The sequence below is a fragment of the Somniosus microcephalus genome, chromosome 12, assembly GCF_052327205.1.
Source record: "Somniosus microcephalus isolate GS21.2 chromosome 12, FLI_Smic_1.0, whole genome shotgun sequence".
NCBI lineage: Eukaryota > Metazoa > Chordata > Chondrichthyes > Squaliformes > Somniosidae > Somniosus > Somniosus microcephalus.
The window spans coordinates 161,397,130-161,409,966 of NC_140998.1; the positions used below are offsets into that span (position 1 = coordinate 161,397,130).

General features: G+C 47.3%; 1 protein-coding gene across 1 annotated transcript; it reads right to left on the reverse strand.

Moving 5' to 3' along the window:
• Window positions 1–1,535: 1,535 nt before the first annotated feature.
• LOC147109651 (EEF1A lysine methyltransferase 3-like) lies at window positions 1,536–11,825 on the reverse strand. The gene is made up of 3 exons (XM_086004217.1): window positions 11,745–11,825; window positions 6,217–6,328; window positions 1,536–2,712 (listed from the first exon to the last, which is right to left on the reverse strand). Exons 1-3 carry the CDS (start codon window positions 11,787–11,789, stop codon window positions 2,309–2,311), a joined length of 561 nt encoding a protein of 186 aa, XP_085860343.1. The 5' UTR covers window positions 11,790–11,825; the 3' UTR covers window positions 1,536–2,308.
• Window positions 11,826–12,837: the final 1,012 nt, after the last annotated feature.

Below are 12,837 nucleotides of genomic sequence, written 5' to 3' on the forward strand. Positions count from 1 at the left end.
TGCTAGATCAATTGTTAATTTTAAATCTGAGATTGATAGGTTGTTCCATCCAGGAGTCAATCTTGAACACCCCACCATTTTGCCTAATAAGCAAGCGTGTTACAGGCTGAGCCAGTTGACGTATAACAGTGGCCTTGTCCTCACTTCATAGACGTTATTCCGGACACAATAACAGCTGACTTTCATTACTTCGGTAAAATTATGCAGAACACCTTGAGACAAGGTTTTCTAAACCTTGTGGAAGGACATGATCTTTGTTCGATGAGATCAGGGTGTTTCAGGAGGAAAGTAGAGGATTGGGTGCCAGCTTACAGCGTTTACTACGTTTATTACTATGCGAGTTGTACTGTGATGCTCTCTGTGCAAATGCGTTCAGTGCATTCAAACAACGTGAAGACCAGCCGTGTAGAGACTACCATTGCAGATACACTTACATGTTACAAAGATACCTCAGCATGCAGAGCTATTATTCCATTGCAATGCAGAAAAAAATAGCAGGAGAACCGCGAGGCAGCCTCAATACCTGTCACTTCCATTGTACGGATATCACTATAATGGAACCATATTTCTACATGTGATCTCTGATTTCACTGGTCATCGACAGGAAATGTAGCTATGATTGGTATGAAGAATTTGAAAGGGTTGAAAATTGATGTTTGATGTTATTATGTGGGAAATTATATTTCCAACAGGACGAGACACATTATGAAACCAAGTTTGGATTTTTGGATATTTATGTAGAAGTGTAGTGGAAAAGGACCACAGGATGAAACAACTAGTTACTGCTATATCTACTTGCTTCTCACTTATGTCATACAAGATAAGACATCTCGATCCAAGCTTGGAAAATATGTCTTGTCTGTGCCACACCATCATCTCCAGCTGCCTGTTTCTTCATCTTCATAATTTTCATCATGCTTTAGCTCCGGTATTTCACCAACGGGAACGCTTGTCGTATTTGAAAGGTCTTGCCCAACACGTTCGACGCCATGTTGTAAATCACCCAACCCCATCAATTCAGGCAGCAGAAGTAGGCTTCCGACCCCGAATATCTGCTCTATTACAAGCCTGCTCTATTATGTGAGCCTATTCTCTCCTAAGAACAAAAACTTCTGCAGAGACATGGGCAGCAGAGCCAAACATAGTCTTTGTCCGCCAGAAGTCATCCTTTCACCCTGTTAATACCTGTTGAGATTTGGAATATTTCAGCATTGAGGCATAAATCGCTCGGGAGTCGGAGTTTGCCTCTTCCCGTGCCTTGTGATGCGTCATTTGGTCCTGGAGTAAGCATACATAAAACACTCAAATCAAAAGCCCCAGGAGCGCTCAGCTACCCATGTAACTAAACCGCAGCATTGCAATAACATGTATTATTCAAGTGTAATTATCCCTTCGCGCACCTTAACGGGAACACACACTTTACAGGACGTAATTCATTCAGTATTATATTATTTCATTACACCTGTGCATCCATTCGTCAACGGAAACCTCGGGAACAGAACAATAAAATGAGTTTTCAGAATCGCAATGGCACAGTATTTACTGGGTTTAACGTAACAAGTTCCTTTCAACATTACAACACCGCATCAGATGGAATCATTACACATTTTGCAACAGTATATACTAGAACAGTGTTAGTGGTTTCAACCACATATGCTTGGCATCGTTAGCTTTTGCAGTCTATACATTGAATGGCAGTTATGTAGCTGTAGCATTAAATGTATAACTTGGATGGCATTATTAGAAAGCGATTGGAGCTGTTTGAGTAGAAGCCATGTACACCACTGTAAACAGAGCATTCACCTTTGGAACATAATACCGATTAATTCTTTGTTTTCTTCATTCCCCTGTTAATTGAAGGTTTTTATTTCCCAGTAATATTTTGCACCCGCTGACGTGCGGTTACACTATAGTTTAAATCGCCAAAACTGCCCGCGGATCAATCCCCCAATCTTCGCCAATTTAATTATTTAAATTCAAGAAGTACACATTTATTAATTAGATTTAGGTATCGGATTAACTTCGTCTCTTTAAAGGTCTTCATATCTGTATTTCACGTAAACAAGACACATGTCATGAACAATAAAGCTATCTCAAAGATTTAACACCCGGCATCCTTATGTAAGGAAATGACGAAAGTTCGCTACTGTCCGGTTTATAATCTTTCATTCATCATTGCCAAGTGCACTTAAAATTCAAATTCACCTTTGAGGATCTATATTAGGTAAAAATATAACTGTGATGGGTTTGTTACAGATTATTCTACAGGATATAAAGCGAGTGTTAACGATATCTGCGTCGGAATCTCTTATTTCTTATTGTCATTTGTACCGATTTTGGTCAATTTGTACAGAGTTATATATCTGTTCCCTACTCTGTCAATAATCTGACAGTTAAAATAGTCAGGTAGAATCACCTCATGGAAAGGGAGGGATCCATTCCCGGTTCGGAATTCGGAACAGAGGTAAATTGTAGTCCGTTGGTTGCAGAGGTAGCGCAGTGTTTCTATTAGCGCGGGATAGCAAACTGAGCTATAGACAATATCCGACCCCAGGATGAAATCATAGTCGGTAGGAAACTTAGTTTGGTCTTCACCCCAAGTCAGTGCAGAGACTTTTAAACGATGTCTGCAGGCAAAAGGGATGTTGGTTGAGACATTGTAGTTTATTTGCTTCAGGATTTCCGGTTGATCTGTCATGGTAACATTTCCACCTGAGAACAAGAAAATATATCCATGCATAATTCACCGTTTGCCCTTGATAACAGTCCCATCTTACATTGTGTTCATGGAGTGAACAAATAACGACCTCCAATAAATGCCTGTGAGCAAGTATCGTCCCAGATAGCCCCAGTCTCTCCGAACCACTATTACATAGGATTAATGTTCTGAATACAGAGCTAGTAGTACATCTGTGTCTAGGGCAATTACAAAATATCTTAAATATTTGCTAGAAGACAGACCAATCATATCTGTACATGGGAGCAGACCTTCGGTTTTAAACTCTTTGCGGTCGATTTTAACTCAGGTGTGGGAAATTGTCGGGTTCCCCGAATTTAGTGTTTCCCACACGAATCCAAATAGGTCTGTGAGATTGATGCAATTTTAACTCAATTGGCCAATTGATTTCCAACGTGTGGGAAGCCTTGGCAATTGAGTATTTCCAGCCAGAAAGTCGCAGGATATGACGTCATAATTGCTGCTGCTTTTAAGGTCCACAGCAAGCCTTGCTTCTTCTGCAGGCTTCCAAACTTTACCATTCGGATGGCATAGGAGCCTGCAGGAGCAGCGGCCAGCGGGAGGGCAAGAGCTGCCCCCAAATTTGATGAGGCTTCACTCCAGGCATTGCTGGATGGTGCTAGGGCCCACAGGGCGGTTCTGTTCCCTTCTTGTGGGAGGAAGAGGCCTCCCAGTCAGACCAAGGCTGTGTGGCTACAGGTGGCTGTGTGGCTACAGGTGGCTGGTGAAGTCAACTCCTTGGGGCTCACACGGCGCACCTGGATGCAGTGCAGGAAAAGATTCCATGACCTTCATCGCACTGGAAAAGTAAGTACTGTATGAAGTTTCCATCACCCTCAATCTGATCCCCATTGCCTTTCCTCACCAGCGCTCAGCTTTAGCAATCTCGTCCAGCATATCCCACTTGACACTCACATCCATGCACCCTCACCCATTCCCTCTCTCTCTATGCTCACATTCACATAACTGTTCCACCATGCAGCCCTCATACTCCCTCTCACTCTGATGGTTTGAACACAACTGACAACACACAGGGAGGGCCCTTGGTCTTGCAACCTCACTCCATCTTTTTCCCCTTCTAAGTATCTATGCTATGCAATCTCTGCACTCACTCCTTCATTCTCACTCAACCTCCACTTGTCTCCCTCATTGCAGGAAAAGAGAGCTCACAACAGGAGAGAGCGAGCCAGGACAGGAGGAGGGCTGCTCTCCTTAGCCCAGCTCATCCCCTCGGAGGAAGCCGTCCTGGAGATTGTCGGGGCTGGCAGAGACACAGAAGTTGGGGAAGGACAGACAGATGCATCCCTGCAAGCTGGTGACAGAATAGTTTTCCATCTCTCTCATTGGCATTGCATGAGTCACTGATAATGATTCTGAAGCTACATCATATGGACTTATGATCACCTGCAAAATGCAATGTGCATGTAACCTTGGCATCACATCTCTAACTTTTTCCTTGACTCCCCCACAGGACCATCGAGAGCCCCCGTCCCCACTGTGCAGGAGGAGCAGCCTGAGAAGCCAGACTCCTCAGAGGAATCGGCAACCTCTCACGGCATAGCATCAGCAGAAATAAGTGCACCCAGCACCAGTGCAGAGACTCACACATTGGTGGGACCTTCGGGACATAGAGTAGAGTTGCCACCTGGTGTATCACAGCTCACAAGTGAACGTCAGCAGATTGTGGAAACAGTGACAGCAGTGGAGAGTCCTTGTCAGAGGGCGCAGGACTCTGCCAGCTCGGCTGCATGTCGACCCTCTGCCTCTGGGTCCATCCGTAAGTTCAGAGGTGATGGAACTCCATGCACAGATGCAGGATTATCTGGCAGGTTTTGTCTCCAGGGTCACTGCAAGTGTGGAGCAAATGGAGGAGTCCATAGCGAACATGAGCAGAGCCTTTGTGGAGTCAGTGCCGCATGAACGCATGAACATGGAAAGGATGGCTACCTACATGGAAATGATTGCTGCCTCCGTGGTAAGGCTGGCTACTGTAGGGGGCGGATGGCTACAGTAGAGGAGAGGAGGGCTACGGTAGAGGAGAGGAGGGCTATGGCCATGGAGGAGGTTAGTCGCCAGGGTATGGAAAACATGGTGAGTTTTCAGAATAGAATGACATCTCTTGAGGAGCGATGGGCATCTATTGAACAGAGAAACCAGACCTTCATGGAAGTCCTTCTGAGTAGGACTGACATTGCAGATACGGGTCCCCATGGCCCCCCTGATGTGCAGCCAGGTGCTCTCAAACCACTTGCAGGCACTGAGGGGGACCTGACCCATGAGCGGGACGTTGGTGGCAGACCTCAAGGAAGTGGGGGCTCCTCTCCAAGCGCTCACACTTCCATGCCACTGCAGAGCTCTCGGTCAGAGCCCCGCCGGAGTCCACACCCCACTGAGATAGACGTCTCTACTCCTGCACAGCCGCAGGAGCAGCAGACTGCTGATGAGCCCTCACAGGCTCGCCACCCCAGAGGATGCCCGGCAAAGGTGTGGAGACAGGAGCAGCAGGAAAGTGAGCAAGGGGCCTCCACATCTGCTGAAGCCACAGGGGAACCACTATGTAGGAGCATGCGTAAGAGGAAAATAATGCACAAATAGTCACAAGGGTAGTCACTTGGGTGAAATGTTGTGTATTTTGTAGAAATGCTATCAGTTTTTTGTTTCGCATAAAATTTCTGATGGCAACTGCTGCAGTTGTGGCATGTGTCATTTCGCGAATGGGGCTGGAGGTCCTCTAATTCCAAGAAGGGAAGGAAAAAAAGGCCTCCCATGCTTCTGGTAGAAGCCTCAGTTGAGGAAGCGCTAAGTGAGGGTGGCGAGAGGGGTTTCGCAGGACGTCACACTGGAGAAGTGTGTGAGGCTCCAACCTTCCACAGGTGTGGTTAAGCCTGGTAAAAGTTGCCCCAGGCCTGAGACAACAAAGCCCTGCCACCTGCAAATGATGGCTGATCAAATCTCCTCTTTAATGGTTGACCTGCAGCTGATAGTCAGCAAACCAATAGTGCTCACGCCAGGTTTCACAGGCGTGATCCGCATCAGGCATGTCTTACATGGGAAAAGGGTTAAACAGGCAAGGGCCTGTTAAAATGGGATTATAAAGGCCAATGAGTGCTGTTTAAGGGCCCTAAAGACCAGTCCCGCCTGTTGGAGGCGGGACTTATTCGTTACCATCAGACACGTCTGGGTTAAAATGGCTAGGTGTCGGGAACCAGGTGGGGGGTCCTGACCCCCAGGTTTTGCGGTTTTAACCGCCCACACGCCTCAAAGCCCGCCTGATGGCTGAGTTAAAGTTGAGCCCTTTAGCTCTCATTTATGTTCTCTGAAATGATTACTTTTCAAGTAAACGCTTAAAGTAGGGAGACTGAATTGTTCACAAACCATATGTACCACAGGAAGTGTAGCGGGCATAATCACACCTTTTGTTACTCTCAGAAATGGTATTACTCCTTACATTTTGGGTTCAATACCACCCTGTAGCTCACCTAGTAGGGTTGCTAAAATCCCCACGATTCCAGTTCCTGATCCCAGCTCTATCACCTTCTTCCCAGTAAAGCTGATCTCCTCCTTCTCAAAGTACTGGCAAAGGGTAATGCCCTTAAAAGATGGAAAATATGTACATTAGGATTAATTTATTCAGAAATTAACACTTGTACCCAAACGCCCACTTCCAAAGAAGAGTGGGGTCTGGGTTCAAACAATTCCTTGCAGAGATAAAGGAAAGCTCTTGGAACTTGTCACGGGCACTACAACTCAATCCCAATGGGCTCGATTTTGCCGTGCCCGAGGAGGCGTGATTGGAGACGTGTGAGGTGGTAAAATCACAAAAAAGGGCAGGTGGGCCCAATCCCGCCACCAAACAATTTTCCCAAATGCGTGTTTTCTGACCCCATTTCCATCCCACCTCCAAGAGGTGGGTTAGGCCCTTAATGCCTTTAACAACCAGTTAAGTGCCTCTTTAATCCCATTTTTAGAGGCCTTTCTGATTTTACCACTTTCCCCACGACCTGCACGTCTCCTCTGGAAGATGCCAGTGAATCCTGGTGGCCTAACAAGTGGACTGCTTAGTAACAGCTGCAGCTCCACCATTAAAAAGGAGTTTTCAGCAATCATCATTTGCAGGTGGCAGAACTTTGTTGTCTCAGGTCTGGGGGAACTTTTAGCAGCCATACCCATTGTTGTGGAAGTTTGGAGCCTGACACCCATCTCCAGTGTGACCGCCTGGGAAACCCCGCTCACCACCTTGACTGAGCGCTTCCTCAACTGAGGTATATACCAGAAGCTTGGGAACCATTTATTTCCTTTCCTCCTGGACATCAAATTCGGATGAAGACCAGCCGTGGCAGCAGCAGAACCATGAACAACAGCACCACCAAAAGCAGCAGTAACAACAGGAGTGCCAAGCTGCTGCTCACCCACCTGAAGTTGCACAGGCCAGAAGGCGCCAGCGCGCAACCACATTGCTGCCCAGGATGCAAGGGACGCACTCATCTTGGCCAGATTTGTTTAGCCTGCACAATCAAACTCTTTTGCCTCACACCTTCTTATCAGACCATCGACAATGGCCAAGAACCTGCGGATTCCTAACACTCTGACCACCATACTGACAATTGCAAGTCATCTTAAGCCCTCAGTGTGCAAGTCCCATTAGCGAAATGACACATGCCACAACTGCTACAGTTTGCCATCAGAATTTTTTATGACAATAAGCAACTGATGGCTTTTCAAAATTAAACACAACATTAAACCCAAGTGACTATCCTTGTGGCTACTTGTGCATTATCTTCCTCTTATGCTTGTTCCTACGTGGTTCTTCCCCTGTGGCTTCAGCAGATGTGGAGGCCCCTTGCTCACTTTCTTGCTGCTCCTGTCTCGGCACCTTTGGTGGGCATCCTCTGGGGTTGCAAACCTGTGAGCTCTCAGCAACAGTCTGCTGCTCCTGCCGCTGTGCAGGGGTTGAGATGCCGATCTCAGTTGGGTGGGGACTCTGGTGGGGCCCTGACTGAGGGCTCTGCAGTGGCATTGTCGTGTGAGTGCTTGGAGAGGAGCCCCCACTTCCTTGTTGTATGCCACCAACATCCCACTCATGGGTCAGCCCCACTTCAGAGCTAGCAAGTGGCTGGACAGCACCTTTCTGCACTTCAGGGGGGCCATGAGGACCCGTTTGTGCACTGGAAGTCCTACTCCAGAGGACTTGCATGAAGATCTGATTTGTTTGCTCAATAGCTGACCATCGCACCTCAAGAGATGTCAGTCTATTCTGAACAATTACCATGTTTTCCATACCCTGGCGACTAAGCTCCTCCATGGATATAGCCATCCTCTCCTCTATGGTAGCCAACCTTACCATGGAGGTAGCCATCCTTTCCAAGGAGGTTGCCATCCTTTCTGTGGTGATGCGTTCATGCACCAATGCCTCCACAAAGGCTCTGCTCATGTTATTGATGGACTCCTCCATTCGCTCCACACTCACAGCGACCCTGGAGACAAAACCTGCCAGAGACTCCTGCATCTGTTCCTGGAGTTCGAGCAACACTCTCCTTCTGGATGGACCCGGAGGCATAGAGTCGACATGCAGTGGAGCCAAGCTGGGAGCGTCCTCTCCACTGCAACGAGGACTCTCCACTACACCAGGTGACAACTCTACTCTTTGTCCCGAAGGTCCCACCGAGGTGTGAGTGTCTGCTCTGGTGCAGCGTGCTCTTAATTCTACTGACTGAGCACCCTCAGAGGTTGCAGCTTCCTCTGAGGAGTCTGGAAGCTCAGGCTCTTCCTCCTGGACAGTGGGGATGGGGGCTCTCGATGGTCTTGTGGGGGTGTAAAGGAAAGAGTTAGAGATGTGAGTTAAAGGTTACATGCACATTCAATTGTGCAGATGATCGTAAGTCAATCTGTTGGAGCATCAGAATCATTATCAGTCATTGAGAGAGATGCCAAACTATTCTGTCACCAGCTTGCTGTGATGCGCCCGCCTGTCCATCCCCCACTTGAGAATCCTCCTCGATCCCGGCAATTTCCAGGGCCGCCTCCTCTGAGGTGGTGAGCTGGGCTACTGAGGGTGGCCCTCCTCCTGTCCTCGCTCTTTCCCTCTTATTGTGGGCTCTCTTTTCCTGCAATGAGGGACACAAGTGGAGTTTGAGTGAGAATGAAGGAGCGAGTGTAGAGAATCCATAGCATAGCTGCTTAGAAGGAGACAAAAGGCCCTCCCTGTGTGTTGTAAGTTGTTGCCATTGCATCACAGTGATAGGGAGTGTGAGGTCTGCATGGTCGAATAGTTAAGTGAATGTGACCATAGAGAGAGAGGGAATGGGTAAGGGTGCAAGGATGTCAGTGTCAAGTGGGATGTGGAGGAAGAGGTTGGCAAAGCAGAGTGCTGGCGAGGAGAGGCGATGGGGATGAGATTGAGGGTGTTGAGTACGTCATACTCACTTTTCCTGTGCGGAAAATGTCATGAAACCTCGTCCTGCACTGCAGCCATGTTCTACGGCACATAGAGATGGCATTGACCTCCTGGGCCACTTGCAGCCACACAGCTTTAGTTTATTGTGGTGGCTTTTTTCTCCCTGAGGAAAGAAAGAGCAGCTCCTTATTAGAACTTGCTCCCTGCACCAGAGCTTGGAGGGAGGTCTCATCAAAACAATTTGCAAAGTGTTTCCAGTCTCCAGAAGAAGCAAGGCTGCTTACAGGCCTTAAACCCAGCAGCACCGATGACGTCATTGGAGGCGACTTTCAGGACGGAAAGGCTAATTGGGCCAGTGGTTCCCACACGCTGGAAATCAAGTGCCCAATTAGGGGAAAATCGCACTTTTTTCCCACTTCACATCGGAGTGGGGTCCTGACACGAAAACCACCTGACACGCCCCAGCCCGACCCCAATGGCAAAATCGAGCCCAATGTGTTTAGGTCAACTCTCAACGGGCTTGTTCACAGAAGTATCATTTATGAAGAACCTTTCACGACCTCAGGACGTCCCAAAGCCTCTTGCAGCCAATTAAGTACTTCCGAAGTGTAGTCCTACTTTACTACTGCGGGATCTTTTACGTCCACCTCAAATTGCAGAGCGGTGCCTCGGTTTAACGTCTCATCCGTAAAACGGCACCTCTGACAGAGCAGCATTCGTCAGTACTGCACTAAAGTGTCAGCCTAGATTATATGATCAAGTCCCTGGAGTGGGGATTGATTCCACTACCTCCTACTCAGACGCAAGAATACTGCCACTGAGCAAAGGCTGATACTGAAGAAAAAAGAAAATAACTTGAATAAAGTTTTCAAAACGGTTGCAACACTTTCTGCCCCATCCGGCCTCGGCCACACTTCAACTAACTAGAAGTCCTACCAATTCTATTGCTTCCCCAGCGCAGTTGTAGCTGGCCCCGCTGACTCTGTAAAAAAGGAACACTCTTTGTAATGCTGAGCCTTAACGGCCAGGAATGTCCCAATATCCCACTCTCCCGTCTATACCGAGTTAGCCACGTTCCAGATTGCTAATAAGTGGTCCCTATGGTAAACTGCGAGTCTGCTGTGGCGGAGTAGGGACAGGGCCAGAAACACCAAAAATTTCCATAGCCTCTGTGGATTTTGCCGGCGCTCAGAGGGCGGGTTTCGAGGCTGGTCAGAGGTTAAAGTCGTTTTGATTGACGGTGGGTCCCGAACCGGCCGTCAACCCGCCTCCAAACAACTTTCCCAAGTGTCGGGTCCCCATTTGCGAATGGGCCCGACACCTAGTGGCGGGGAAGGGGTTAAAAGCAATTAACTGCCTATCACCAGGTAATTCTCAGCAGTTTTCAGGCTCTTTTTAGATTCTCCAGCTTCTAAGACGGGTTTCACGACGTCCTGACATCACGCCAGGTAAGTGTGGCGTGTTGTAAAACTGCTCTGATGTTTGTGAAAAGATGACAGCTGCAGAAGTGGTGTGAAGGATCCAATGTTGCACATGGTAAGTTCCAAAGCAAAGAAAATGTTAGTTACTGCATTTTTAATACATCTACAGATTTCTTTAGCTTACAAGTTTTTAAATTCAACTGTATGTCCAGTGCCACCTCATTGGGAGAACCTCTCTCACCAGGGACAGATCGCTTCTGTCATCTCACCTGCAACTGCCATCTATTCCAGCAACATTGGAGCCAATGAAACAATCAGACCTAGTGAGATGGGGAAGTGATAAAGTAGATAGGGAGGGTTGGGTGGAGGTGCAAGGTAAGCTGGTGTCCTGGCGAGGTTTCTTCCGCCCTTGGAACGGAAGAGAACCTCCCTGTGTGCTGTGACTCCCTCCATAAGCATATGGAGGGAGTCATTAGAGAGCCTGGGTGCAACAGTTCACCATTGTGCAGTGATTGTCAGTGTTTGCAGCACCTCAATACTGTCAAACACTGAAAAATCAACTGTCAAAATAAAATTGTGCATGGTCCCTCTAAGGAAATCGGCAGATGACCCGTTATCAAATTACGTCATCAGACCGGCTTCCTGTTAATTGGCCGGTAAACTCGCAGGGCGGGCTAAACAAGGCCAATCAAGGGAAAACCATGATTACAGAGCGGAGGCAGCTGGGGGCGGACTGGAACCCGAAAACCACCTGACCCCATCCCGACATGGAGGAAAAATCGTGGCTTGGGTACACACATGAAGTATGGTCCTTTAGGCCGAGATACCGGAGCGAAATCGTGAAACATTACAGGTAAGAGATTTTAGTAGGGGACAAATTGGAGGGTGGTAGCGAGTGAAATCTGGATATTTTCACTGAGCCTCTAACCCCTATTAAAAAGGCACAATACTAATTGCGAGGTATTTGTTACATTAATACATTGGTCTGTTTAGTATATGTGGGAAAAGTACAGGTTATAGCCAGTAATATAGTGAACTACGTACAAGGTGTACGTGATCCCTGATCTATTTTCAAAGCTCAATATTTCTAAGAATAAGATTTGAAACCAGCAGCAACTGAGAACAGAAATCTATAAACCCATAAGAATTGTGTTTCCTTTTTTGCTCTATCCGATTAACGCAGTTGACTTACAGAGTCCCAGACATACGAGGAAACGCCCATTACAGAGTCCATCATTCGAGCGATCTTTAAACTAAATCCGCAAAATTTGTAGTTGCTCCTGCGGATTGCAGGGGTCGAGACGTTATTCTCATTCTCAGGAGTGTCGCAGCTCGAATGTTCCCGATACTGGGTGGTCGTCATCTTTTCTATTCTTCCTCCAGAATCCTGCTTGTGAACCGTCAGTGATTTGCAATCGGATTGCCGCCAGGCACCGAAATTTGAAGAAATAATTGCAATTATATATCGTTGTTCACGTCCTCATGACGTCTTAAAGCGCTGCACGGCCAATCATGTGTGGTCAGTCCTTAGGCAAGCATATACAGTAGCTAATTCTGCGGACAGCAACGGGCTGAGTAATCAGTTAAATAGTGTTAGCCAGGACATCGGGAGAACTGTCTCAACAGACAGAGGGAACTATGCAAAGCCAGCTATTTATTCAACTTTCTCTTGAATTGCCAGTAAAATCAGCACCTCACTGTCTCCATTGGCGGAACATTACATTCGTTCAACCCTGGTTCACTTGGTAGCATTCCCCTGTTTCTGACTCAGAAGTTTGTAATTCAAGTCCCACTACAGGGCTTTGAGCTCAAAATCTAGGTTGACACCCAAGCGAAGTACGGAGGGAGTACTGCACTGTTCGAGATACCGGCCTTCGGATGAGACGGTAAACGCCTGCCGTCTCAGGTAGACATAAAAGATTCCATGGCACTATTTCGAAGCAGAGCAGAGAAGTTCTCCCTGGTGTCTTGGCCAATAATTATCCAACAATCCACACCTAAAAGCAGACTATCCGGTCATTATCACATTGCTGTTTGTGGGAGCTTTCTGTGTGCAAATTGGCTGCGCATTTCCTGCATTGCAGCATTGATTACACTTGGAAAGAGTACTCCAGAGCGCTTTGAGACATCCTGAGAGCGTGAAAGGCGCTGTATAAATGCAGGTCTTGCTTTCTTTCTCTGCCTAAAGTAGTTGAATCTAAACAGTATTTTCAAACTCCCTCTTCCAAGATTCAGGCTCTGCTCTCCTGTTGCGATGACGTTAAAACAAATATGGGCCCAACATG

Bases quoted from the DNA above. Each gene is read 5' to 3' on its own strand.
- LOC147109651 (XM_086004217.1), bottom strand. From the start codon at position 11,789: ATGATGGACTCTGTAATGGGCGTTTCCTCGTATGTCTGGGACTCT. The intron at 6,329-11,744 runs GTAAGTCAACTG...CCATCTTTTAAG, and splicing joins CCTCGTATGTCTGGGACTCT to GGCATTACCCTTTGCCAGTA. The intron at 2,713-6,216 runs GTGAGCTACAGG...TCTTGTTCTCAG, and splicing joins GATTTTAGCAACCCTACTAG to GTGGAAATGTTACCATGACA.